The sequence below is a fragment of the Salarias fasciatus genome, unplaced genomic scaffold (genome assembly GCF_902148845.1).
Source record: "Salarias fasciatus unplaced genomic scaffold, fSalaFa1.1, whole genome shotgun sequence".
Lineage (NCBI taxonomy): Eukaryota > Metazoa > Chordata > Actinopteri > Blenniiformes > Blenniidae > Salarias > Salarias fasciatus.
In genome coordinates this window covers 36,699-63,700 of record NW_021941265.1, presented here as the reverse complement: position 1 = coordinate 63,700, position 27,002 = coordinate 36,699, and the positions used below count along the sequence as shown (strand labels likewise).

Here is a 27,002-nt window from a genome sequence, read left to right as displayed (position 1 = left end):
GTCATCTTATAACCAGAAGGCTGGCGGTTCGATCCCTGCGTAAAACTGTCGTTGTGTCCTTGGGCAAGGCACTTCACCCACGTTGCCTAGTATGAAAGTTGTGGGAGTGAATGGTTGGTGGTGGACGGAGGGGCCGATGGCGCAGATTGGCAGCCTTGCTTCTGTCAGTCTGCCCCAGGGCAGCTGTGGCTACAGTAGTAGCTTACCACCACCCAGTATGGTGTCAATGAATAATGCAATGTAAAGCGTATTTGAGTGTCCTGAAAAGCGCTATATAAAACCAAAGCGTCTTTGAGTGTCCTGAAAAGCGCTATATAAAACCAATGCATTACTATGTGTGTTTTCACTTGGTTGTGGTGTAAACGGGGCCTTCAGATGAATGTTAAGATTCTTATAAAACACATGGCATTCTGATGACAGGGCGTCCAGGCAGACAGCAGGCGTCGTGCTCAGGATGGAAAAGCCGGATCGTACCTTCCTTTTCGGATGTTTCTGGATCGGCAGCAGGGCGGGAACGAGACGAAGTAGAAAACACATGGTGAGATTTTTTTTTCTTCTTCTTTCAATTTATTTGTGTCAAAAGCATCGTGAGGGAATATATGCAGCGGTCCAAACGCCTCGGAAGCAAAGAGATCAACCAAGCATCTCCGTTCTTTTGCATACTGCAGACATGCTGTACGGTGAAGCGAGCGAAGAGGGAGAAGACCTGGACTAAACCGCTCGGTGAGGAGTGAAAACACAAGAGCTTCTGGATATCCTCACGCCTTCATGCAATTTTACAGATCCTTTCGGTCATAAAGAAGAATTAGTCCATGTTGATCACAGCTATAAATGAAGTCTGAAGTGCAACGGGGCTCATGCAGGGTCGGCTGCTTCTCTAAAACTACAAATTTCAATGGATCGCTGTGTAAAATCAGCATTTTCCATCCAAAATAACTTCAAATGGAAAAGACATGAAGAGAAGACCACGTCTGTTGGACATGAGGAGTGTGACAGGCTGCTGCAGCACACTGCCAATCCATTTCTATCGATATTAAAGGGCAACTCCGGTTTTTTGACACCTGGACCTTATTTCTAGGTGTGTGCATGCTCATATACTCACTCGGACAAACATCGTGCAGCTCGGAGTCCTCCAGAAGTTATTTAGATCCAACCGATGTAGCCGCACTTAGCGGGGGCCACGGCAATGGAGCTTTAACGCGGGACATAATCTCTGCAAAATCGTTCATTTCGGCTGTATTTCTTCATCCATCGCCAGTGTTATCATAAAGTCAGCTCGTCTACCGTCTTCAGGTGGGTCAGCTGACGAGCTGACATTTTTCGCTAACTTAGCCACAATTAGCTCGGATGGGAACGTTGCGGAGCTCCTCTCCCCAGCAGAGAGGCACTTTGAGTCGGCCTCGGCTGTCACCGTGCCCCGGCATCTGACTTCCAGGGGCGGAGTTGGAAAACGGCCGTCAGCTGCTCTACGGAGGCTCTGGACACCGGCGAAGACGCACGGCTCGCGCGTGGCCGCTGGATGTCTCGCCTCGCCGGGAGGATGCGTATCTCCGCTCCCCGGCGGATGCGCGCTCCGGGCTGGCCGCAGGACGCGCGCCGACCCGCCGCGCCGCGGCCGGAGCTCTCTTCTCAGCAGGAGAATCCAGATCTCCGCTCCCCAACGGATACGCGCCGCCGCCGGAGCTCTCTCCTCAGTGGGAGAATCCACATCTCCGCTCCCCGGCAGATGCGCGCTCCGGGCCGCGGCCCGCCGCGCCGCGGCCGGAGCTCTCTCCTCAGCGGAAGAATCCAGATTTCCGCTCCCTGGCGGATGCGCGCTCCGGCCCGGCCGCGGGACGCGCTGCGGCGGAGCTCTCTCCTCAGCGGGAGAATCCAGATCTCCGCAGCCCGACGGAAGCGCGCTCCGGGCTGGCCGCGGGGCACGTGGGGACCCGCCGTGCTGTTTCTGGAGCTCTCTACGCAGCGGGAGAATCCAGATCTCCGCTGCCCGGCGGATGCGTGCTCTGAGCCAGGCCGCGGGGCCCCGCCGGAGGCCCCCCTTCCGACCGAAAGGCAATCCAGCGCCGATGGAGGAAAAAATACAGCCGAAATGAGCGATTTTGCAGAGATTATGTCCCGCGTTAAACCTCCATTGCCGTGGCCCCGGCTAAGTGCGGCTACATCGGTTGGACCTAAATAACTTCTGAAGGACTCCGAGCTGCACGATGTTTGTCTGAGTGAGTCTATGAGCATGCACACACCTAGACATAAGGTCCAGATGTCAAAAAACCGGAGTTGCCCTTTCAGAGGAAAAACTTGAAAAGATGAACCACAGTCCTTTAAGCCTGTGGGTAATTTTGCCAAAGCCAAAAATGTGTCACATCATTCAAGCTTTTAGACGTGAAAAACATCAGACAGGGGATCATCTGGCCCAAAAAACAAAAGAAAAACAGCAACAGCATTATCTTTAGTAGTAATATCACAATCCTCTCAAATAAAACATCCAAATTTAACTCCTACGAGCCACTACGAGTCGTTCGTGTTTGCACTCCCGCCAGTCGACTCATGCCACCGTTCATGCTCATCCCATCGGCAAACCCCACAGATTGCGAGCCATCTGCCGCGCGTCCACGAGCGTCGAGCGCGGCGCCCGTTTGGTGTGTGGTGGCGAGCGCGGACCAGGCAGCAAGCAGAGCAGCGTTTCAGCAGCGAGCCGCAGGCAGCCGACAGAGCGCACACACACACACCGAGGCATGCCAGGGAGCTTACTTAAATCCCCAGCCAGTTCCCCCCAGGATGATCGCCGCCAGCAGAATTGCACCGGCAACCGACCCTATAATGATATTGGTACCGCTGGGGCCTGTGGGGAGGGACGAGCAGAGTTTATTTATCAACAAAATAAACATAAAGACCAAAAGGAGACTTTTCTTTTTAAATCAGATACATGAATGAATGAAGGGACAGGTCTACTATGAAGGACTACCTCTCTGTTTCTCGGGGCCGTCGGGTGGGGTTGGGGTCGGGATGGGGTCAAACACACTGCAGTCCTTCCCGGTGAAGTCCGGATCGCAGATACACTTCACCTCATTACTGCAGGTCTGCACAGCATGGTGAGAAAAAAACAAAAAAACACAAGAAAGCAATTACTGAAATATGTTTTGCTGTTGCATTATTTGGACACAAGGTGGCGGTCATTGGACACAGGTTGCATTTGTAGAGGGCAAAGGTCACAGGAAAGGGGGTTCTCACCAGGCCAGCAAACAGATAATTAGGACAAATATATCACTCTGTGGAGCAATAGCATATTTGTTGTTCTGTGTTAGAGGTTTCTCCGGGCTGGGCTCACCCCGTGGTGGGAGCAGATGCGTGAGGAGGAGGAGCCCGGGCAGGTGCTCAGGTTGAAGGTGACGACGGGCAGGCAGCGGCGCTCCAGGCACATCATGTTGGGCCCGCACGGCGTCCCATCCTCCACGTAGCCCAGGTCCAAGCCGTCGTCCAGCACGGCGTGGCCGCCTCTGCAGGCGGCACAGAATCAGGGCTCTGCGCCTCGTAGAGCCGGTAGGCCGCTGGCTCACCTGCAGTCCAGGTAGCGGTTCTGATGGTGGATGGTGAGGCTGGTCAGCTTCCCCTGCAGCTCCCCGAACCTCGGCCGTGCCGTCAGGTTGGTGCACAGCAGCAGGCCGCACAGCACATCTCTGAGGGAGGAAAACCACTGAGTGAAACGTTTCACTCAGTCGGAGCTCATGCAGGCTGACTCTGGGGTCAGATACTCACGGTTTGTTGCACGGCAGCCATCCCTGACCGCGGGGGTCGGCGCCGCAGTTCCCCTTCTCCGTGCCTTCAGAGTTCAGCTTCTCATAGCAAAACCTGTCGGCCGAATCTGAGAGGAGACGCCAGAAAAACAGTGACGATTCACGCGAGATGATCGATAGGAAGCATCTCTGCGTCGTCACTCCACCCAAACCTACTGTAGCCCCACAGAGTCCTGCACTGTCCATCTCTGGTCTTACAGCGTCCCCCGTAGCAACGACCCTGACGGGGAAAAACATCACGATGAAGATGATGAGGAACAGGAAGCCGTGAGTTTTAATGATTCTACTCAGGGAAGCGTTGACGTTACCTGTCCGGCTTCACAAATGTAGCCGTCCAGCTTGTGGACGTTATGAGGACACTGCGAGAGAAAGGAGTTCCAGATTCGGAAGCCGATTCATCGGACACTTGTGCGTGTCAGGTCTGAACTCACCTGGCTGGAGTCTCCTGTGCACGTCTCGGCGATGTCGCAGTCGTTCACGGCGTCCCGGCACTTCACGCCTCTCATCTCGTACTGTGGCGAGCAGAGAGAGATACCTGCTGATTCTGGCACAGAGACTCTTGACGCCGCGCACGGCTCGTACCGGAGCATTCTCACCTTGCAGTCCCTGCAGCACAGCCCGTTGCTGCACATGGCATTGTGGGTCAACGTGCACTTCTTGCAGCAGTTGGCTCCGCTCTGAGTGCACTCCTGCAGGCCAGAGAGGGTTCACTGTGCATCTGAACACAAATCCAACTTCAAATCTGCACTTCATGCCACCGCATAAATCACAGCGGAGAATGTGCAAACAAAATTGTGGAGGAGGGGCGTGGTTTACTCTCGGCTGCAGGAGAGAGGGAGGCGGGGAAGCAGCTCAGGGAGCCAGTGTCCAAGGTGCAGCAGGTGCTGGCGATTGATGTGATTACTCTCTCCTGCTTGAAGTAGGGTGCTGGACCGGGAGAGAGGAAAGGAGAGCTGGACTGACAGCAGCAGGCGGGAGAGGCCAGCGCACACAAGCCTGAAAAGGCTGAAGACCGGGACGACAAGAATCAAGGACTGCTCGGTGTGGCGGCTAGAGAAGCCTGCCGAATTGAGGGGTGGGGATTGGGCCCACTGATAGACAATAAAGGACGTTTGAACTCACTGGCTGTGGTCTCACCTGTGTCTAGCCGATCCGCGGTGGCATTTGTGTGCTACATTGGCACCCAACGTGGGGCTAGACAGACCCAGGTGAGATGTCCGAACCGCAGCCCGTCCAGCCGGTGGCCCTCCTGGCTCAGATGGTGGAAGAATTGGCGAGGATGCACCAGGAGCAGGCGAATGCCAACCGGCAGTAGCTGGGGGCCCTCCATGACCAGGCCGGCAAGCAGACGCAGGTGCTGGAGAAGCTACTGGCTCAGCCCGGCCCAGCGCCGGTCCCCCTCACCGGCCTGTCCCTGCACAAGATGGGCCCAGAAGATGACCCACAAACTTTTTTGGATATGTTCGAAATGACGGCGGGGGCGTGTGGCTGGCCGGTGGGGGAGTGGGCTGTGCGGCTGCTCCCCCTGCTGTCAGGAGAAGCCCAGACTGCAGCACTCTACCTACTGGCATCCACGAGAGGCTATCCAGAGGTGCGGAGGGCCATCCTGGACAGGATGGGCCATTCTCCTGATGACCACTGGCGCAGGTTCCGGAGCCTCAAGCTGGGTCCGGGGGGTCGGCCCTTCGTGTATGCCCAGCAGCTGAAGGATGCGGCGGCCCGGTGGCTGCAGCCAGGCGGGTCCGCCAGGGAGAACCGCATGCTGGAACAGGTCGTGGTGGAGCAGTTCATGGAGGGGCTCCCTGCCAGGATGTCCAAGTGGGTGCAGTGCCACCGCCCGAGGAGCATCGAGGCAGCCATCGCCCTGGCTAAGGATCATCTGGCTGTCTACTCTGGGGTCCTGGTGACCGAGGAGCGGACCCCAGCCCCCCATCGTCCAACCCCTGCGCCCCGGAAAAACCCCCCGCTGGCTCACCACCGCTTTAAAGCACCCGCTGTGGAGGCTCCGCAGGTCCCGGCCGCTACGGGTGCGGGTTCCCTCCCGCAGGGGGCCGCTCAGACGCCAGGGCAGGAGTGTTGGAGGTGCGGACGACCCGGACACTTCCGTAATGAGTGTCCACTCATGGAGGTCGGTCAAGTGATCCGGGTCGCTGGCTCTCGAACACCCTCGCCCGGTCCAGGAGGGACATACAGGATTCCGGTAAGGATTCAGGGGGGTATACACCAAGGGATTGTGGATTCGGGCTGTCAGCAGTCAATGATTCACCAGAACCTGGTTCGTCCCAGGGCTTTGGTGGGGGCATCGGGGGTGGATATTCGGTGTGTGCATGGGGATGTTCACAGATACCCCGTTGTGCCAGTGCAAATCAGACACAGGGGTGAAACGCATAAAGTAAAGGCCGCGGTTATCTCCCGCCTCGCACACCCCATGATTCTGGGTACTGATTGGCGGGGGTTTCACGGGTTAATTGGGGTGTGCTCACGACAAGATAGGACGGGTCATATGTGTGCCGTGTTCAGTGGTGATGCGAGGTTGTCCAACGCTGTTGACAGGGAGGGGGAATCAGTAGGGCCTCCCCCCGCGGCCCTGCAGGTTCCCGAGCTGCACTCCATGGAAGATTTTCCACTGGAACAGTCTCGTGATGATACTCTACGCTCTGCCTTCAACCAAGTGATAAAGATTGATGGTCACATGGTGCGCCCTGATGCAGCACAAACGTATCCCTATTTTTCATTGATTAGAGGGAGGTTGTACAGAGTGAGTCGTGACACTCGGACAGGTGAGGATACCACCCAGTTGTTGGTGCCGAGGAGCCGTCTGGAAAGCCTTTTCCAGGCGGCGCATTACAATGCGATGGCTGGACACATGGAGTATGACAAAACGCTCAACTGGATAATGGCCCGCTTCTACTGGCCTGGCATTCAGGGTGATGTGCGGCATTGGTGTGCCTCTTGCCCCGAATGTCAGTTGGTTAACCATCCAGCCATCTCAAAGGCCCCTTTGTGCCCTTTGCCATTAATTGAGGTCCCGTTCGAACGGATTGGCATGGACCTCATCGGGCCATTTCCCCGGAGCACTCAGGGATATCGCTTTGTGCTGGTTCTGGTGGACTACGCAACGCGATATCCTGAGGCAGTGCCACTGCGCACCATCTCTGCAAAGAGTGTGGCGCAGGCCCTGTTTCAGGTCATCTCCCGAGTTGGAATCCCGAAGGAGATTCTAACTGATCAGAGCACTTCTTTTATGTCACGGACACTGATGGAGCTGTATGGATTACTGGGCATCAAGTCTGTTCGGACAAGCGTGTACCACCCGCAAACCGACGGCCTCGTCGAGCGTCTGAATAGGACTCTGAAGTCCGTAAGTTCATCCACAATGATTGTCATAATTGGGATAAATGGCTTGATCCTCTGATGTTTGCAGTGCGGGAGGTGCCCCAGGCCTCCGAGGGATTTTCTCCCGTCGAGCTGCTGTTCGGCAGAAGACCTCAGGGGGTCTTGGACCTGGTTAAGGAAAACTGGGAGGAGGGTCCGAGCCCCAGCAAGAGCGAGGTTCAGTACGTCCTGGATCTGAGAGCGAAACTCCACACACTGGGTCGGTTGTCACGGGAGAATTTGCTCAAGGCCCAGGAGCGTCAACAACGGCTGTACAACAGAGGGGCTAAGCTGAGACAATTTTCACCGGGAGACATAGTGCTTGTGTTACTCCCCTCGTCCAACTCGAAGTTACTCGCCAGGTGGCAAGGGCCGTTTCTGGTCACACGACGAGTGGGGGAGGTTGACTATTAGGTGGAGCCGGCTGATAGGGGAGGAGCAACGCAGATTTACCACCTCAACCTCCTTAAAGCATGGAGGGAGGCGGAGTCCGTTGCTCTGGTGACGGCGGTTCATGAGAGAGATAAGCTGGGGCCTGAGGTTCCAAATTCCACCATTCCGGCCTCGCTCCCTTGTGATGACCATCTCTCGCTGTCCCAGAGAGCGGACGTTGCCGCGTTGCAAAAGCAGTTTGCTGATGTGTTCTCTTCCCTACCAGGACGTACAAATCTCATAGAACACCACATCGAGACTCTGCCCGGTGCGACTGTACGTTCACGTCCGTACTGACTGCCTGAACATAAAAGAAAAATTGTTCGGCAAGAATTAGAGGCTATGTTGGAGATGGGAGTAATAGAGTCCAACAGTGCCTGGTGTAGTCCCATTGTTCTGGTGATGAAGAAGGATGGGACTGTACGCTTCTGTGTGGACTACCGCAAGGTGAATGATGTGTCACGATTTGATGCCTACCCAATGCCCCGGGTCGACGAACTCCTGGACCGGCTAGACACTGCTCGCTTTTTCATGACACTGGATTTGACTAAGGGCTACTGGCAGATTCCCTTGTCACCAGAGTCCTGGGAAAAATCAGCTTTCTCCACTCCGTACGGGTTGTACCAATTCGTCACACTTCTGTTCGGGTTGTTCGGGGCCCCAGCCACGTTCCAACGTCTCATGGACCGGGTCCTGCGCCCACATGCCGCATATGCTGCCGCCTACTTGGATGATGTCATCATCCATAGTGATAGCTGGGCGGAGCATATGCGGCAGGTGTCCGGGGTGCTCCGGTCGCTGAGACAGGCGGGGCTCACGGCCAACCCGAAGAAGTGTGCAGTTGGACAGAGGGAGGTACGGTACCTGGGGCACCTCTTGGGCAGTGGACAGGTGCGTCCACAGATAGACAAGACAGCCGCAATTGCAGCCTGCCCGCGGCCCAAGTCCAAGAAGGAGGTGAGGAAGTTCTTGGGGCTGGCTGGGTACTATCGGCGGTTCGTCCCTGGCTTCGCAGACCTGACCAGCCCCCTGACTGACCTGACCCGAAAGGGTGCCTCAGATCCGGCCCGGTGGACGGAGCAGTGCCAGATGGCGTTTGAGCAGGTGAAACAGGCCCTCTGTGGGAAGCCGCTTCTCTACACGCCTAACTTTTCTCTCCCCTTCATCCTGCAGACCGATGCTTCCGACAGGGGTGTGGGGGCGGTGCTGTCCCAGCGGGTGCGGGGCTTCGACCGCCCAATCCTTTACATCAGCCGGAAGCTCTCTGAGAGGGAGTCGCGGTACAGCACCATAGAAAAGGAGTGTCTGGCCATCCGGTGGGCGGTCGGGGCACTTCGCTACTACCTGCTGGGACGGGCCTTCACCCTCTATTCGGACCACGCCCCGCTCCAATGGCTCCACCGCATGAAGGACACCAATGCCCGGATCACGCGGTGGTATCTGGCGTTGCAGCCCTTTAAGTTCAAGGTGGTTCACAGGCCGGGGACACAAATGACGGTGGCCGATTTCCTTTCTCGCCCTCCAGGGGGGAGGGTGGGGGAGTAGAGTCGGCCGGGGATCTCCCCGACCTCAGTCGGGCGGTGGGGGTATGTGGAGGAGGGGCGTGGTTTGCTCTCGGCTGCAGGAGAGAGGGAGGCGGGGAAGCAGCTCAGGGAGCCAGTGTCCAAGGTGCAGCAGGTGCTGGCGATTGATGTGATTACTCTCTCCTGCTTGAAGTAGGGTGCTGGACCGGGAGAGAGGAAAGGAGAGCTGGACTGACAGCAGCAGGCGGGAGAGGCCAGCGCACACAAGTCTGAAAAGGCTGAAGACCGGGACAAGGATCAAGGACTGCTCGGTGTGGCGGCGGCTAGAGAAGCCTGCCGAATTGAGGGGTGGGGATTGGGCCCACTGATAGACAATAAAGGACGTTTGAACTCACTGGCTGTGGTCTCACCTGTGTCTAGCCGACCCGCGGTGGCATTTGTGTGCTACAAAAATATTTCACTCAAAATAGAATGACATGTACATCAGTGCAAACTTAGTGAAATGCACATCGGATATCAGTGAAATCAGACGATCACACTTGAAGCAGAGTACGCTGCAGTGGCAGCAAGGCTTTCAAAGTGGTTGGTGCCATGTACTGTACGTGCAGATGTGAGGCTAAATATAAGATATTAGCTGGTGTGGATGTGCTCACCACCAGCGACCCGCAGTCACATTCCTCTCCCGGCTCCACGTATCCGTTACCGCACTCAGAGGGGTCCAACAGCTTCAGGAAGATAACAAAGAAAACACATCGAGAAGGGTTTTAACGAGCCAAACATGAATAAAGAATTTTACCTTTTATTGCTAATGATCTGTGATGTAAAATTAGATTTAAAAAAAATCAAAAACCATTTGTACAAACACTCCATTTCATTTTCAATATGTTATCAAACTCAGCCTGCAGATCCTTTGTGATCCTAATCAAGCATCTCTCACCTTCGTGGGCTTGTTGAAGAGGCAGCTGCCTCCTCCCTGCTGGAGGAAACGCAGGTACTCGTCTATACTGCAGCGAGAGAACTTCCTGGGCAGGTAGTAGCTGAGGGATTCAGACGGAAGAAAACAAATACAAACTCAACATCTGTTTATGTCATTTACATGAATTCAGCTGAGCTTGGAGCAATAATCAATCACGTCATGTTCTAACTAGCTGTGCGCATACGGCAGTACAGTGAGTGTTTATACCCCGTGTCCTCCATGATGCAGCCGAGCCACGGGTCCGGGCACCTGCAGTCTCCTGACAAACACAGCAGAGGGTTCAGACGAGTCGGTCCGCTGAGCGCAGGAAGCGACTCCACGTCCCTCTTTTAACCAGAAACTCAGAGCAATTATTCACAGCAGATAAGCTTCACATTTTTTAATGGCTTCTTTTCTCAGCCGCTCATTTGTATTCACTCTCATTGATATCTACGGTGTATTTCAGCTTCACCCGCGGCCGTTCGCTCCTTGTTCCTCAGCATGCCGATGTTCTGACCCAGACTCTGGCTCAGGGTGATGGCCATGGGCCCCACGCTGCCAAACTGTTGACAGAAAGACAGAAAAAACAAGGATTTTTAGCCTGAACTGAAGTGAGGCGTGGATCTGACTCCGAGCCCTCACTTCATTGATTCCTCCTCCTCGGGTCAGCGAGCAGATGCCCCCGATGTAGGCCGCCTCGCTGCGGCTGCTCATGAACGTCCGTCCTCTGCGTCCAGGACCGGGAGGGAGAAAGCAGAGGAGAGAGGGGGAGATGCTGTGACACCGACCGGGCGGATGGATCAACGCATCCGAACGCCTGGACCCACGAGAAGAGGTGCACGGCGTCACAGCGCTCCCTGATGCTCTCCTTCCTGTACTTCATGAAGTCGCGCAGGGTGAGCAGCGCGTCGTCGCCGATGGACACCTTGTTCTCGGACGACCAGGTTTCCATGGCCACCAGGACGATGCGCGTGTTGAGCTGCTCCTTGTATATCTGGACGCATCAAACAGAAAAATCTGTGAGTTCTTATTGATTCGGGCCTGTTTTGGTGATCAGAGAGACGAGTGACGGTTGTTGAAGCGCTGCAGGTGATGGATACAGCTGCACAGAGAAACGGGAAGCAGCAGCCGGTTGCCACAGAAACGGCTTTTGTCCTCAGTCAGCGAAGGGTTTCCTGTGCCGACGCGGCGAGGAGGAATTCATTCCAACTTCACTGGTTCAGATCCAATCGTCCGGTTCTCTCAGACGCTCTCCGGAGGCAATTATATGGAGAATAAAACTGGCTTTGCAGTGAGGTTTACGGCTGAAAAGCCACAGAACGTCACAGAACTCTTCACCCAGCGCATGAGCACAGAGGAGATATAGCCACAAAATAATCTAAAACCATCCCACAAATATCAAATCACATCTTTTCATCCCATCTCTGATGCTGGATATTAAAATAAAATAAAAATTATCACCAAATCCGCCATGTTCACCACCGATTTGGCAAAAATCTTGGTCTGAGTGGTCGACCTGCGCAGCTGGACAAACTGAGAAAGAGAAAAATAAAGCGTTACTGCCTTGAACATTCTGCAGGTTTACAGACGGAAAACGGCTTTTAGGCGTCTGCTTCACACACACCAGCTCGTAGTCGTTGACAACCATCAGCTCGATGTACTTGGTCTCGGTCTGGACGGTGCGCTGGCCTCGCCGCACCTGGAGGAACACACACACACACACACACACACACACACACACACACACACACACACACACACACACACACACACACACACACACACACACACAGAGCGCTGTCACGTTAACCTTCAAACAGGACAAACACACACTTGTACACATGATGCACACAAACGAAGCAGACCCAGCTGGAGAAACTATTACTCACACACACATACAAACACACACACACGCACACACACAGACACACACACACACACACACACATTTGCTGATGCGGGTGAAATTGTAGTCTTCGTCCTTCGTCCTTGAAAGAGCAACACAACTTGGATCACAACAGTCGTTACGAAAGGATTTAAGCTTCTCAATGAATTTAAACTCTGACTTTATCCGATACGTATCGGCGTCAAACTGACTTGTCTTTTGGAGCGCCTCAGGCCTCTGAAAGCCCGCAACCCTCCTTCAGACCGGCCGTCTCCGTCGCCGTGACCGCCTGTCTCCGCCTCGGGCACCGAGGTGTTCGTGGAGCATCCTGAAACACACACACACACACACACACACACACACACACACAGAAATGGATGCAGCTGTGTATTTTAGTCCACCGATCTGCAGGAGAGATCAATATCGCACAGCCGGCGGAGGAGAGAGGAGGAACAGGGGAGAGTTCAGGCGAGAGAGTAACTGAGTAACAGGAAGGAGAGGAGAGCGGCAACAGGAGGAGGGAGAGGAGACGCTCAGCAAGGGCGAGGAGGACGGGGACACAGCAGCAGGAGGACAGTGTCCCCGCAGCAGCCATCTCAGCATTTAAATCACTTCAGATTACAGCCAAGGACGAAGATGACTGATCGTTGTTGACTTTTGCATATTGCTCATAATTTATGAGGTGAAATGGAGGGGATTTTGTTTATTCATTATAAAGCTAATCGCATTAAACCAGACAGAGTTTCTTCACCTCACCTGGACAGGGAGGAGGAAGGAGATCAATGTTGGACATCCGATACACAACGTGGTCATTCTGCACCTGAAGGATATTAGAAATGAAAAAAGACAGAGAGAGAGAGAGAGAGCTGCTAAAGTACGAAGCTTTATGCAGCATTTATTACATTTTCTATTGGTCCACAGCTGCACTGCTGCTCATTTCAAAGGGAAACATTACTGTGTGGAATTTCTTATATTATTATCATTGTTTAATTCATATTCATCTTTGCTGGTGTTTCCTCCCTGTGTTTATGTAGAAATTTTGTTATGTTCCTATGTTTCTGCATAATTATACTGAAAAAATAGGGCACGCTGTGATGCATCCGAGCTTATATTACGTGCCGGATCTACTTTCATTCAGACGGCGATGTTGACCGGTGACGATGAGTTGATTTCCACCACACTGGCTGGATAAACTGTGTTTTTCTTCAATAAATACGATGAAAGAACAGTTCTGGAGTGTCCGAGACGTGAGTAGACACTGTGTCATTAGGTCAGCACACCCTTTACGGTGGGAGTTATCAATCTAGGCGAGTTAGAGCGATAAACCCGTACAGCAGAAATCACTAAGCCTGCCCCGTGAAGGAGAAGCGGAGGTCGGACAGTGTCGATAGCAACGTGCCAGCGTTTAGACGGAGCCCGGCGGAGCTTCCCGGCCGATCGACGACGCTTCGTGCTCAATTAAAGCCATCATCAAGACATCGGTTGGTCTACTACTGTGCTTTGAGTGACTTTAACAGGGACTGTTTAGCGCAACGGCATAGGATAAGCCGATCGCTGCAAATAAACGTTTGTTAGCTGCTAAGTTAGCAGCTACATTAGCAGCTAAGCTACCGGAAGTCGGCGCCATCTTGCCTGCACGGACCGGAAGTGCAGTCGTCACCCCACACATCCGGCCAGCAGAGGGCGCCTCAGACAACCATGGCGGATTGGTGAGCTGAAGAAGGCGCGATCTTCTGCACAGGGGATCTTCAATTGGAGATTAAATGCTGCTGTGTTTAATGTGGATCTCTTTAATGAGCATGACCTGAGGTCTGAAATGAGGGCACTGGAAGACTGACAAGAAGTCTGTAACAAGAGTTTTGACTATATTGCTGTTATGGAAGAAGAAGAAGATGAAAGTGGATTTGCAGCTGATATAGTTCATGTGAAGAAAAAACTGCAAGAGTGCCGTGCAAAGTACAAAGAGACAGACCAAAAATTAAAAGAGACTGCTTGGACCCGCTGTGTATCAGGACAGTTTGACAGTCTAAAAGTAGATCTGGAGAACGTGATTGGTCAGGCTGATACATCCCAGGGGCGTCACATGACCTCTGAGCAGTTTGATTCAGTGCACACTGCTCTGGAAAGCAGACTTGAAGCATTGGAGGATTTTGTAAGGTGCTGGGACTGCTACGTTCCGGAGAAGGAGGTGAATGTCATGCATACCTGCCTCAAAGACTTCAAGGAGAAGAAAAGGATCACTCTTGTTGCACTGGAAAATTACAGGCATGAGCGCAAAAGGTATGCGCACAGCAATCCAAGTAACATGTCTTGCGGTGAAAATGAGGAGGAAGAAAATGGTGGAGAAGATGAGGGTGGTGCTGATGGAGAAGGAGCAACTACTACTGATACACCAGTTGATCCGCCTACTGTTGGTGGTGGCAGCGACGCTGCTCCAGACGGTTCACAAAGTGCAGGTGCTGGCTCCACCACTAACTAAGTCATTGTTACAAGTGACAGTGCACTGGGTGGTCATGTGGACTGTCCTCGTGAAGCACAAGATTCAGGCGCTCCGTCACGTGCCCCCCAACCATCACCACAAGGGCGACCATCCCAGTGGCACATGAGTCCAGCTTTCGTACCTGACTTCTCCAGCACACCGCAGCAGCAGCAGAGAGGAGCGCACGCCATGCTACCAGACAGCTTTGGAGCCAGGCAGAGTGGGTCTGCCGCTTCTCAGGGATCAATGGGACCAAGGATTGCTCTTGCACCTCTGAGTTTGCCAAAATTCTCTGGAGACAGGAGGGGGTATTGGCGCTGGAAGAGTAATTGGGAGACACTGCAAGCCTTAGCAGAACCCACTGGCTCCCCCGAGTGCAAGCTCTTTCATCTCCTGGACAGTATATCTGACTCAGTGAAAAGCGAGCTCAGGTTGTCTCACTGCCGCACTGCTATTGAAGTCTTCCAGGTTTTGGAGGATTGTTATGGGGACATGTCACAAATAGCAGACGACATCATATTGGAGTTGCAGGGATTGTCAACCGTGTGTAACAACCAACCGAGGGAGGCTCTGCAATTGATCCAAGCTGTGAAAAGAGCTCTGTTGGACCTCATTGACTTAGGTTGTAAAGATGCCATAAAAAATCAGCTGGTGATTCGGTCACTTGAGAGCAAGCTACCAGAGAGCATGAAGGAGAGGTGGCTTCTGTACCGATGTGATGCAGCTAATAATGTTAATCCACGCAACCGGTTTGACAAACTGTGGCAGTTTCTGAAAGATCAGAAGACAGTTCTGGTGCAACTGGAGCAGTTACAATCAACTCGACAGCCAAGCTACGTCGGGGAAAGTGAACTGATCTCCCGTGGCAAGCCGAGGGAGAGGCTGGGAGATCGAAAGCAAGAGAAACGTTCCTTCACCAAGGCCACAGCAAGTGAATCTAAAGGAGAACAAAATCCTTGCACCTTGTGTGGTGAAGAGGGTCATACAGGACGTTTGTATAGCTGTAAGACATTCAAGACATCCACCCCAACAGAGAGGAGGGTTCAAGTGAAAAGGATGAAGGCCTGCCCTAAATGCCTTGATCTAAATGGAAGTGATGGTCCTTGTAATACAAACTTCTTGTGTCGTGCTGATGAATGCAAGAAAGGTGGTGCATCTTCAGACCATCATTTCTTCCTATGCCTTAAATCCCCAGTCAGAAAGGACACTGCTAAAGGGGGGACAAAAGTGGAAACGAGGAGAGAACCCCGTGGCCCGACCGAAGAACAAGAGGCCGTGTTCGCCAGTCTAGGTCTGACCCCAGAACAGCTGGAGGCTGTTCGTAAGGCCTGCACAAATAAAGCATCTGCAACAGCATGTGCTGGCGAAGGCGAAGGCCGTCTAGCCCCCCAAAGGATGATGAAATGCAGTGACCTGGTGTTGTGGGATGGTCCACTGGGTAAAACTGTCAGTGGTGTGCACCCGGACCTGTTTGAGGATGTTGAGGTAACTGCACGCCACTCATCAACCCACTTTGCATGCTCCATGAGGGCGGAGTCCAAGAGAGTGAAGGTCCTCCACGACCACTGTCAGGGTCTGGAAAGTAAAGTGGAAGTCAGAACCACAGCTGCAAGCAATGCTGAGATTGTCAAATGGCTACAGTGGGACAGCATCGGCGCTGCGTGTGACCCTGTGTGCGGTGGGTGCCGTTGTGGAAAATGTGCCCCAGGAGGAAAAGAGATGTCCATCGCCGATGAAAGGGAGCTAGAGATCATCAGGGGAGGATTGACGTTCAAGCAAAGTGACAAGCACAGTGACAAACCCCACTGGGATGCAAAATATCCCTGGAAGGAGGATCCTGCTACACTGCCTAACAATCGCAAAGCTGTTGAAGCGACGTTCCTAAAGTCTGAAAAGTGCCTCGAGAGGGATCCAGCGTGGAAGGAGGCCTATGCCAGGCAGGTACGTGATATGGTCGCCAGAGGGGCTGCAGTGAGACTTTCTGAGGCAGTGATGGATAAATGGAACGGGGCTGTGTGGTGGGTGAATCACCTGATGGCTCCCAATCCGCACTCAGTCTCCATGCCTGTGTGGCTTGTCTGGGACAGTAGCCAAGAATTCAGAGGTGTCAGTCTGAATAGCATTCTGCTGAAGGGTCCAGATGTCTTGAACCCCATACGGGCAGTGTTGCTGCGTTTCCGGGAGGGGGAGCATGCAGCAATTGGTGATGTGACCAAAATGTACAACTCGGTCTGGTTGGAATATCAGGAGGTCCATGTCCACCGCTTCTTGTGGAGAGACTCTCCAGCAGATGACATCAAGGACTATTCCGTGGTGCGGGTGAACATGGGTGATAAACCGGCCGGCTGTATCGCTCAGGTAGCTATGAGGGAGACTGCGCACCTGCCACAATTTGCAGACAAAGTGGATGAGAGACATGTCATCGTAGACAACGCTTATGTCGACGACATCCTGGTATCCCACAATGACCCCCAAAGACTGACTGAAATTCTTGAAGGGGTTGAGACCATTCTCGCAACTGGTGGGTTTTACCTCAAGCCTTGGGTGCGATCTGGTCAAAGTGGGAGGCAAGGCGTTGATCCAACCAAACCAGACACTATCGTGTTGCCCAACCAGTTACGAGATGAGGACAACAAGGCGCTTGAAATTGGTTTCCATGTGGGGGAAGACAAGCTCTTTCTCATGGTGGCTGTTAATTTCTCCACAAGAAAGAAAAAGATGCGCATGGGACTTGACCTCTCCATGGAGGAAGTAGAGAGAAACACGCCAGGTCCCCTTACCCGCCGTATGCTTTTGAGCCAGGTAGCTGGGCTGTACGACCCTCTTGGTCTAGCGACACCTCTGAAGCAGAAGGGTGTCATCCTGGTCAGAAGGGCCTTTCAGGAGGCCGGGCCATTGACCAAAGACACGTGGGACAGGCCATTGTCTCGTGAGCTTCATGGGAAAGCGATTGAGCTCTTCAAAGAGTATGCTCGGCTGAGCACCATCACTTTTCACAGGAGCATCACTCCCTCCGGTTGGGTAGGCAAACCCTGGGGAATAACCTTCTGAGATGGGAGCTGTGACTCTTATGGAGCAGTTTTGTACCTGCGTTGGGCAACATCAGGAGGTGTTGTTACCTGGCTCGTGGAGTCAAAGGCCAAATTGACTCCACTTGATCAGAAGGGTGATGCAGTGAAAGCAAAGATCTGTGGAGCTGTTTTTGCTGCCCGCTTGAAGGGGTACATTCTGAAACATGGGCGGTTGAAAGTGGACAGGTGGTACCATTTTGTCGACAGCCAGACTGTGTTAGGTGCCATCCAGCGTGAGAGTTATGGGTTCCAAACCTTCTTCGCCAACCGTGTGGGAGAGATACAGAAGGCCGGGCCTGTGACTGACTGGTGGTGGATCCCTGGCCAGTGCAATGTGGCTGATCTGGTCACAAGAGGCTGTTCCCCTGAACAGCTCAACAGTGACTCCCTGTGGCAGAGAGGCCCCGAGTTTCTGACCAAGCCGGTGGAGGAGTGGCCCATGAAGTCTGCTGAGGAGGTGGCGTCTGGGACCAGAGAAGTTGTGAGTCGACTCCAGAGGAAGGCTTTCACTGCCATTACGACAAGGGCCCAGGCGAAGAAGGGAACGTGTCCTGGCAGTGCTGGTAGTGTTGTTGCCACGGTTGAAGATGGTGCAAACACAGGACTCTCTCCTGCTAAGGGCTCTCTGCCAGATGACTTCACAGGGTCCCCTCCGACCGCATTGAACACCTACAATGGGAGAAGTTTTTGGGGTTTGGCCCTCATAAATCAAGTTGACCTCTCACGGTTCAGTTCCCTAGCCAGGCTTTGTGGGGTTGTGGGCTACGTCCGCAGAGCTGTACACTTCTGGTTAAGTGGCAGGAGTCAAGCTGGCAAGCAAGAACAGTGGGAGGCGGTGCTCACGGTCCAGGAGTGCAATGAAGCATTTCAGGACTTGTGCCTCGCTGCTCAGACTGGTGTAACCTTCCCCTCGATGACGCTCAACCGTCTGGTCGTGAACAAAGACAATGTAACAGGGCTCCTATTGTGCTATGGTCGAGTCCAGTCCTTGGATGAGGAAAACCCTGGGGTCCCACTAATCCCCTACAGTGAGTGGCTCAGCACCCTTCTTGCCATTGAAGGTCGCCACGCTAACCATGAAGGTCTTGCTGGCACCCTCCTTCGGATGAGAAAAAGGGCCTGGGTAGTGCAAGGTAGTAGAGTCGCCCGCAAAGTAATAGACTCATGCATATATTGCAGAAAATGCAGAGCCAAGCTATGCACTCAAGTGATGGGTGATCTCCCCCTTGTACGCATGAGACCAACAGCCCCCTTTGAGTACACGACACTGGATCTGTTTGGCCCATACACCGTTAGGGATGCGGTGAAGCGCCGAACAAGGAGAAAGGCCTGGGGCGTGGTCTACAGTTGTATGGCCTCAAGAGCAGTCCATGCTGACGTGGTTGAAGACTTGTCGACAGAAGGTTTTCTCAAGACGTACCAACGTTTCACTGCCTTGAGGGGACACCCAAAGAAGCTTTGGTCTGATCAGGGGACCAATTTCGTGGCAGCCAAACAAGCACTGGAGGACCTCTATGGCTTCCTGGCAGAAATTGACAAAGAAGGGGTCCAAAGGAGATCGGCCGTGGCTGGAACCGACTGGGTGTGGGAGTTTAGTCCAGCTGACTCGCCACATCGAAATGGGGCAGCGGAAGCAGCTGTTCTTGTGTTGAAGAGATCCTTGGACGGCGTTGGTGTGGATGGTAACCTGACCACTTTGGAGTTCCAAACCATCCTCTACTTGGCCGCCAACCTTTCCAATGAGAGGCCGATCAGTGCCAGAATTCAGGTTCAAGAGGAGACTGTGGATGTTGTAATGCCAAACTCCTTACTGTTGGGGCGTGCAGGGCCCAGAGGTGACAACCAGGATTTTGAATTCCCTGCCTACCCTTTCAGTCGTCTGCGCACAGTCCAGGTGGAAGTGAACAAATTCTGGAGACATTGGAGCCAGCTGGCGGGACCTCACCTGTTTGTGCGACAGAAGTGGCATGCCCCAGCCAGGAATGTGTCTGTTGGTTACCTGGTCTGGGTGGCGGAACAAAATGCCCTCCGGGGACGATTCAGGCTGGGTCGTGCTGTGGAGGCGCACCCTGAAGATAAGGGTGTTGTCCGAGATGTCAAGGTGAAGACTTATTGTAGCCACCCCATTAGCCCATCCAAGGCAACAAAAGACTTGGAGCCTTGTCCTTCCACCATCCTTCACAGGGATGTAAGAAGGCTGGTGGTATTGCTGCCAGTAGAGGAACAAGAGGGACTTCATGCTCCACCCTAAGTACCTGGACAGAGCTTAAGACTGTGAATTCTGTAAACATCATGAACCAGAATATTTCAGAGTGTATGCTGTTGTTTTATTTCAATACTTAAAGGTTTAATATGTTCTGCGCTTAATTCCGTGATCCTATTGTTGTTGTGGCCTACTTAGTCAATGACACGTAGCCCAAGTGGGAGGTGTGTGGAATTTCTTATATTATTGTCATTGTTTAATTCATATTCATCTTTGCTGGTGTTTCCTCCCTGTGTTTATGTAGAAATTTTGTTATGTTCCTATGTTTCTGCATAATTATACTGAAAAAATAGAGCACGCTGTGATGCATCCGCGCTTATATTACGTGCCGGATCTACTTTCATTCAGATGGCGATGTTGACCGGTGACGCTGAGTTGATTTCTACCACACTGGCTGGATAAACTGTGTTTTTCTTCAATAAATACGATGAAAGAACAGTTCTGGAGTGTCTGAGGCGTGAGTAGACACTGTGTCATTAGGTCAGCACACCCTTTACGGTGGGAGTTATCAATCTAGGCGAGTTAAAGTGATAAAACCGTACAATTACGTTACTAATGGAATGCTGTCATAAAGAACTGTGCACCGTTTGAAAAGGTAAAACAAAAACAAGACATGAGCCAGATCTTGACGGAGCTTCTCCTCGTCCTGCACTCAGGAGGCGGTCCGTGGGAGGAAGCGTCGTCCTCCTCGCCAGGGACAGACCAGCGGGAGGAAAGTGCTGCGATGCATAATGAATGGGCGGCGGGGCGTCATAACAGCAGCAACAACGCTGGACACGCTGCTACACTTGAGCTGGGAATAAATACTTTATGAAAATGACCCATCTGAGATAAAGAGGCGAGGAGGGGAAGAGAGGGAAAGAGAGAGGGAGAGAGAGTCTGAAGATGAGCTGAGAGGATATTGATCCATCTCTCCAGTCTATGTAATTGAGCTGTACTTCGATTACTGTGGGCTTTAATGGACAAAAAAAAAAACCCTTTCTTCCTTCTGCCTTCATTCAATACTATACATGTTTATGAATATTCAAAAGCTCTGAAAACGTTCTTAAACTTCTACTTTTTGTTACATATTTGTATTTTTTCCTCCCCTCTGGAGGTGTTTCTCAGTATCAACAGAGAAAGGCGGGGATAGAGGGACGCTGTCCGGCCTGACGGTAAGCCGTCCAGAGCGGAGGCAGACAGAAGGAGAGAAAGGGAAAGTGAGGCGGCGGCTTCGTGAAGAATTTAACCTGCCTTTAAAGAGACGGCTGCTCACTATCGTTTGGTTTTATGCCAGGGAAACAGACACGGCCAAAACAACTCGTAAACACGCCTCGGCGGCAGACTCACCTCTCCACTGCCGACGGGCTCAATCCCGTACGAGAAGTTCCCATCAGAAAACATCCCACTGGAAAAAAAACAACAACAACAACAGGACGTTTTACACATGAAGGAGCTTAACTTATTAGATATTATAGCTGTGAGACGATAGAGTTGATTCATTCTAGTTTGAGTGACTGATACACACTGGACGGTCCATCCTTCTTTGATTTCTACATAAGGAGTGTTTCTGGGTGTTAGCGTTTTGACTCACTGCAGGCCGCGGCAGGTGGACAGAGCCGCCCAGGAGCCCGGCAGCCCCCTCAGCCGGCCGTGGTAGTAGCAGTGCTCCCCTCCCTGAGGACGCAGAGAGACACCGATCCGTCCATCATCCGGTGACACCTTCATGTCAAATTTCAGAAAATGAAACCGATGCCGTCTCCCGGCGTCCTGATCTCCTGACCCCGAGGCGGGCGGAGGTCAGGCGTTTTCCACCTGGCCGAGGTTTACAGTCAGCTGAGCGTCTGGGGGGAAACCTACACCCGTTTGAAGAAGATGGACTGTTCTGGTCAGAATTACATCAAACCGAAGTGAATCAAGGATTCAAATGTAAAAAATTTCTCCCTGCTCGACTCTAGAAAGCTTTCACATCAAGAACAACAACGTTCCCTTCATTATTAATTCATTCTTATAAAAGCAACTGCTGCTAATGTTACATCAGGAACAGTCAAATGTTAACCTTTGAAACGAGGCAGAAGCTTCAGGTAAAACTGATGTGAAGTTTCAATTTCAGTTCCAGATGGTAAATATTTTCTCACACTTTCAGCTGTTTTTCTGCCTGATTTTAGCAGTTTCTCAAATTTGAATAAAAGAGCTGCAATTTTGAAAATATAACATCTCAGTTTACCATCTGGTTTACAACTCAGATTTTAATGACACTGTTCAGATCTTCAGAGGGAATATATGTTCGCTCACATGGAGCCGGAACTCCAAAATAAAGCGACAGTGTTTGTGCCACAGTGTCAGTTGATGGTTTCACTCCGGCCCCCCTGCTGAGAGGTGTTCGCTGTACTCCTGGCTCCCGGATACCTTCACCTAATTATTCATAATCTGCTAAAAGGCTCCAGGTGGATGTTTGAATCTCGTGTTTCTACGCCGCCTCTCGGAGTGCAGAAGCGATCAGATGACACCCCGACTTGTTGCTGTCAGTCAAACAAAACCTGCCCGTCTCAAGATGTGTGAGCTGTGTTTGTAACGAACCCCAATAATAAGTCATGTCTGCCACCCGAGCCCGCCGCCGTCCGGCATGGCCGACAGACCGCGGAAGACGGGAGGCGACTCGGAGCCGCCGTCCTTCACGCTTGGTCAACCTTTACTCCGAGCTCCGACTCAGAGCTTAACATTAACTCACGGCGGCTGTCAGCTGCGGTGAGAGTGTATGAAAGCATCGTTCCTATAATGATGCTTGGTTCAGGAAAGCGGCGTCGCTCTGGTGAAGCTGAGCAATGAGAACGACGGACCGTCCTCCACGTTGTTTCAGCGAGTCGGCCCGCAGCACTTAGCGCATATTAAATAAATAAACGGTAGGATTACAGGGCTAAATGGAGGAAATCAAATTGCCTGACACAGCAGACATGAGTGTGTGCTTTCTGGAGACGTAGGGCCGCTCACTCCTGCAAACACAACGTTAAAGGTGAAGCCCCGTGAGGAGGGGACACCGCATCAGGAAAGAGCAGGAATGAAGTGAAGGAGGGAGAATAACACACACAATAAGATTAAATCCTGGAGCAGAATTAGAAAAGCAGGCATCATCCGAGCACTGACAGTCTACGAAGCATCTCCTGTCAGGTCCGGGCCATCCCTGCCCCTAATCCAATCACTATTTCAGCCATCTGTATGTCAATGAGATTCAGTTCCAATGAGACAGCCACCAGCTCAGCAGAAAAGCCTCTACCTACGGGGACCCATTAAAACGTGACACACAAAGGCAGGGGGAATTTATCGGCACGATGATAAAACTGAATAAATCAATACGGACGGAGCGGGGTCTCAATTCTGACATACACAGCTGTATCATATCTCATGAAAGAGAAGGGACGGTGAATGATTTTTTGCGTCATGGAGGCAGAATTGAACCGACACGCTGCACATGAGCTTCCACAGGTCTGGGGAACTGAAGGCTGTCAGACTGGGCTCAGCATTTTCTGGAGAACGGAAATGATATGAATTCCCATCACGACACAACAAAGTGGACCCACGCTGGGCTGCTGCTGCTGACTGCCGGTTGCCGCGGCAACCGTCTACCGATTGGTCAGGTGGTTCACGGGCAGAGAAAGAGGAAGAAGAGGGGGGACGGGGACTGAAAGAGCAGAGGACGCAGACGGAGAGCGTCTCTCAGGTGCCGTCCCACGCCGTCGTTATTAAAGGGCATTTCGCTCAAATTTATAATTCATGACGGAGAGGACACTGCAAGCACCGGCGTTTGGACACGTTTCCAGGTGTTCTGGACGGCGGTCAGAAGGGTCGAACATTCACACAGATTAAAACAACTTCTGAAGCTTCCTCTTCAGCCTGTTGCTCAAAGGGGAATAAACCTACCACATTCTGAGACAGCCGTCCGTCCTCCAGGAAGTGGCGCTCCACATAGTCTGTAGACAGCAGGTTGCTGCAAAAAAACAAAAAGGATTCATTCATTCTGAGTGGTTTTAGCGCTGATGAAAGCTTCATGAATGCAGGACCTTAGATGAAAATAGGTGCTATAAGAGGAACGGGTGGGGGGGGTTTAGAGATTTGCCTCTCCTGGAGGATCGCAACAAACTGGACAGATATATGAAGTGAGATTGGTGCATGCTATAGAAGTGTGTGTCGGCTTACTGGTTGAGCTCCAGGTCAAGGATGAAGGATCCGCCAAAAGCCTGGACCAAGAAGCTGCTCTGAGCCAGATGGACGGGCTGGAGAGAAGAGCAGGACAGAGACGGAGGAGAGGAAAACAGGGCTTAAAGAAAAAGAGAAAACACACATCAACTTCTGAGAGAAAACAGGCCCGGTCTTCTTTATCAGGGTGTAAATGAGGAGCTTCGTCCAAACGGGACATTTGTGCAGTGAATGTGTGTCCAGAGAGCAGATAGCATCAGGAGCGCTTTAATTACAGCAAGACGAGCCGTAAATCTTTAAAGCCAAGGTCACGCACCTGTTTCAGCGTCTGTGAAGGAGACGTGTATAAATCACAGACATTCAGAATCTCACTTTCAGATGACTGAACCATGCAGGTCATCACCCTGCTTTGGATTGAACAGTGACTGAACCACATGGAACCCTGATGGATGCCTCCTCCTCCTCCTCCTCCCCCTCCTCCTCCTCCTCCTCCTCCTCCCAGATAAAACTCAACGCCTCGCCGCCTTCTCCTAACCTTGCTCCAAGGTGAGCCGGCGCTCATCAGGAGCCGGAGCGCTGTGGTGACTCCCGTCAGTACTTACCGGCCCGGTCTCATTGGTATTACCCTGCACTCTCTGCAAACCACTTAGTATCAATCTGAACCTCGCCACGCAATAAAAAAACACCACAGTGTTGTTTGTGAGCAGCGACGAGGAAGCTCCACTAAGAGCTTCAGGGGCGTGCTCCGTATTTAACAATGAGATCCAGATGTTCCAGCTGTTATTCATGTCGTTGGATTTCCCCTCTTATATTATCCTCTGTTCAAAGACTTTAATTTTTCATTAAAATACTTCTTGAACTTTGCATCCCTGCCTCATTTTGCTTTCTTTTAAATCCAGCAAACAGACCAAAGGCCACAGAGGGCGGCACAAGGTCAAGCTGTGTCAGATCGGCTGACTGACGGCGTTCACCGTGAGGGAAACAGGAGAGGCCAGGTGGAGGTGTGAAACACAACCCAGCAGGTGAGGCGGGGGGTGGGGGGTGGGGGGCCGGGTCACCATGAGCATCACGTGTGGGGCGGAAGGTTGGAGCGGCGGACGCCTCCACGTGCACGCTCCGTCCAGGAGGAGTTAGTTTGAGAGAGAGCTGCTCGTTTGTTCCTTTGCTTCCTAATTTGAATTTAAAGTTTAGATTCCAAGATTCGTTTCTCTCCACTTTAAACTCCACTTTCTCTTGTGTTGTGAATCTGCACAGCAATTGGAGAAATCATAATATTCAAAAGACTGTTAAGAATTTTAATGAATTGCTAGATGGTGATAAGAAATATCTAAATTTCTGTCACATGAACATCCTGTCTTGATGCTTTTCTGTCCTCTATCCCCAAACCCCAGCTGGAACAGCAGGAAGTCTCCTCTGAGTCTGGCTCTTCCCGTTCAGAGCGAGTTCTGAAGAATTGCTTGGTTTTCCTCCATAAAAGTGTCTTGAAATAACAGTTTGAATTTGGCGTTTCATAAATAAAACTGAATGTCACAGAATGCGGCTTGTTTCATCAAACCTGGCGGATTTTAATCTCACTGAATCTCTTTTCAGATGGAAACCAGCCTTTTTAAAAAGCATGCAGAGAAAAGGACGGAGTGTCGGTCCCACCTGCGCGGCGGCCGGGCGGCCGCTGACCCGGGTGTCCAGGCGGCCGTGCAGAAGCTCCTCGTCGGTGTGGATCTGCTGCACGAGCCGCCGGGGCTGAACGACCTCCTCCGCGAGGGACAGCTTCCCGTCCCGGCTCCACCATCGCCCCGGACCGACAGCGGACACTGGAGGGAGGAATGCGCGTGAGGGGAAAAAAACAAAACAAACAAACATGCACTCAACAGCTGGTGCGCGTGCAGCATCAGCGGGGGTCACCCGCTCCAGAGGTCTCTCACCTGTCCCACACACTGCAGCGAACAGCAGGCATCTCACAGCCAGCATGGTGCTCACATAGTCCCGGTGGAGCCCCGGTTCCCTCAGACGGAGTGGCGGGAGGAGGAGGAGGAGGAGGAGGAGGAGGAGGAGGAAGAGCAGCGGGGTCGCGCGGATGCTGACGGTGAACACAACAGCTGGTTCTCCTCCGAGCGCATGTCTCACAGAGCGCGCTCACACACAGAGAGAGAGAGAGAGAGAGAGAGAGAGAGAGAGAGAGAGAGAGAGAGAGAGAGAGAGAGAGAGAGAGAGAGAGAGAGAGAGAGAGAGAGAGAGAGAGAGAGAGAGCAGGAGCACGTGGGGTCAGACTGGAACCTCCCACGCGCCTTGACGCGCCCCGTTCGGTCCGAATCTCATGTCGCGAGAGGCAACATCTGGCTGCAGGCATCAACTGTTCAACCCTCCACATCAGGTGCCCAACGTAAGGCTCGTGGACCAAAATTGGCCCGGAAGACGCTCCGATATGGCCTTTTGAACTGTATAAAAATTCAAAGAACATGTCGATTGGGTCTAGAAGTTTTAAAAAAGAAAATAAAAACACAATTTCAACACAAATACTATACTGCTTAAAAAATGTCATGTCTGACTAATGTTGTGGTGTCTTTTGCGCCGATTGAGTACCATTTCATTTTCTTATAGAAGTGTACTTTATATGTTTAAACTCAATAAACAATATTGAAATTGAAAATTGATTCATTTTTATTTTTCTCGTCAGCACTGAACCATTACCTGTGACGATTGCTAAATAAAGCATCAACCTGAGATCCAGAGTCCCACCAGCCAAAGGTTTGACCAGACTGAGGGTTCTGCTTGATCGTAGACTGCAATTTGTGTTGTGAAGACTAAGAGACTGTGGATATTTGGGTTAATCACGTGCCCAATTTTAAAATTAAACCATATGAGGTGTTCATTTTTGTGCAGGCTACTTATGAGGTTTGCAGAGTGTTTCGTAGCATTATGGAAATAATGATCTGTCTGAAGGTTTCATGAGAGCCAGCCGCACAGGGAGCGATGGGTTACATACAACATATCAAATATTGTCTGTCAGCAAGAAGCTGGTGTGACGGGTTCGACGGGACACTGCGACCTCCTGCCG

General features: G+C 52.2%; 1 protein-coding gene across 1 annotated transcript; it reads right to left on the bottom strand.

Annotated features, from left to right (window-relative positions):
- Positions 1 to 347: 347 nt before the first annotated feature.
- On the bottom strand, positions 348 to 25,915 carry LOC115384625 (disintegrin and metalloproteinase domain-containing protein 11-like). Its single transcript, XM_030086860.1, has 26 exons — positions 25,870 to 25,915; positions 25,595 to 25,758; positions 23,948 to 24,024; positions 23,672 to 23,738; positions 21,348 to 21,430; positions 21,104 to 21,161; positions 12,718 to 12,781; positions 12,174 to 12,289; positions 11,701 to 11,775; positions 11,538 to 11,609; positions 10,904 to 11,070; positions 10,719 to 10,803; positions 10,549 to 10,639; positions 10,305 to 10,356; positions 10,059 to 10,158; positions 9,775 to 9,846; positions 4,388 to 4,480; positions 4,223 to 4,303; positions 4,100 to 4,150; positions 3,948 to 4,011; positions 3,754 to 3,859; positions 3,555 to 3,674; positions 3,326 to 3,494; positions 2,963 to 3,077; positions 2,749 to 2,839; positions 348 to 492 (listed from the first exon to the last, which is right to left on the bottom strand). Exons 1-26 carry the CDS (start codon positions 25,913 to 25,915, stop codon positions 450 to 452), a joined length of 2,322 nt encoding a protein of 773 aa, XP_029942720.1. The 3' UTR covers positions 348 to 449.
- Positions 25,916 to 27,002: the final 1,087 nt, after the last annotated feature.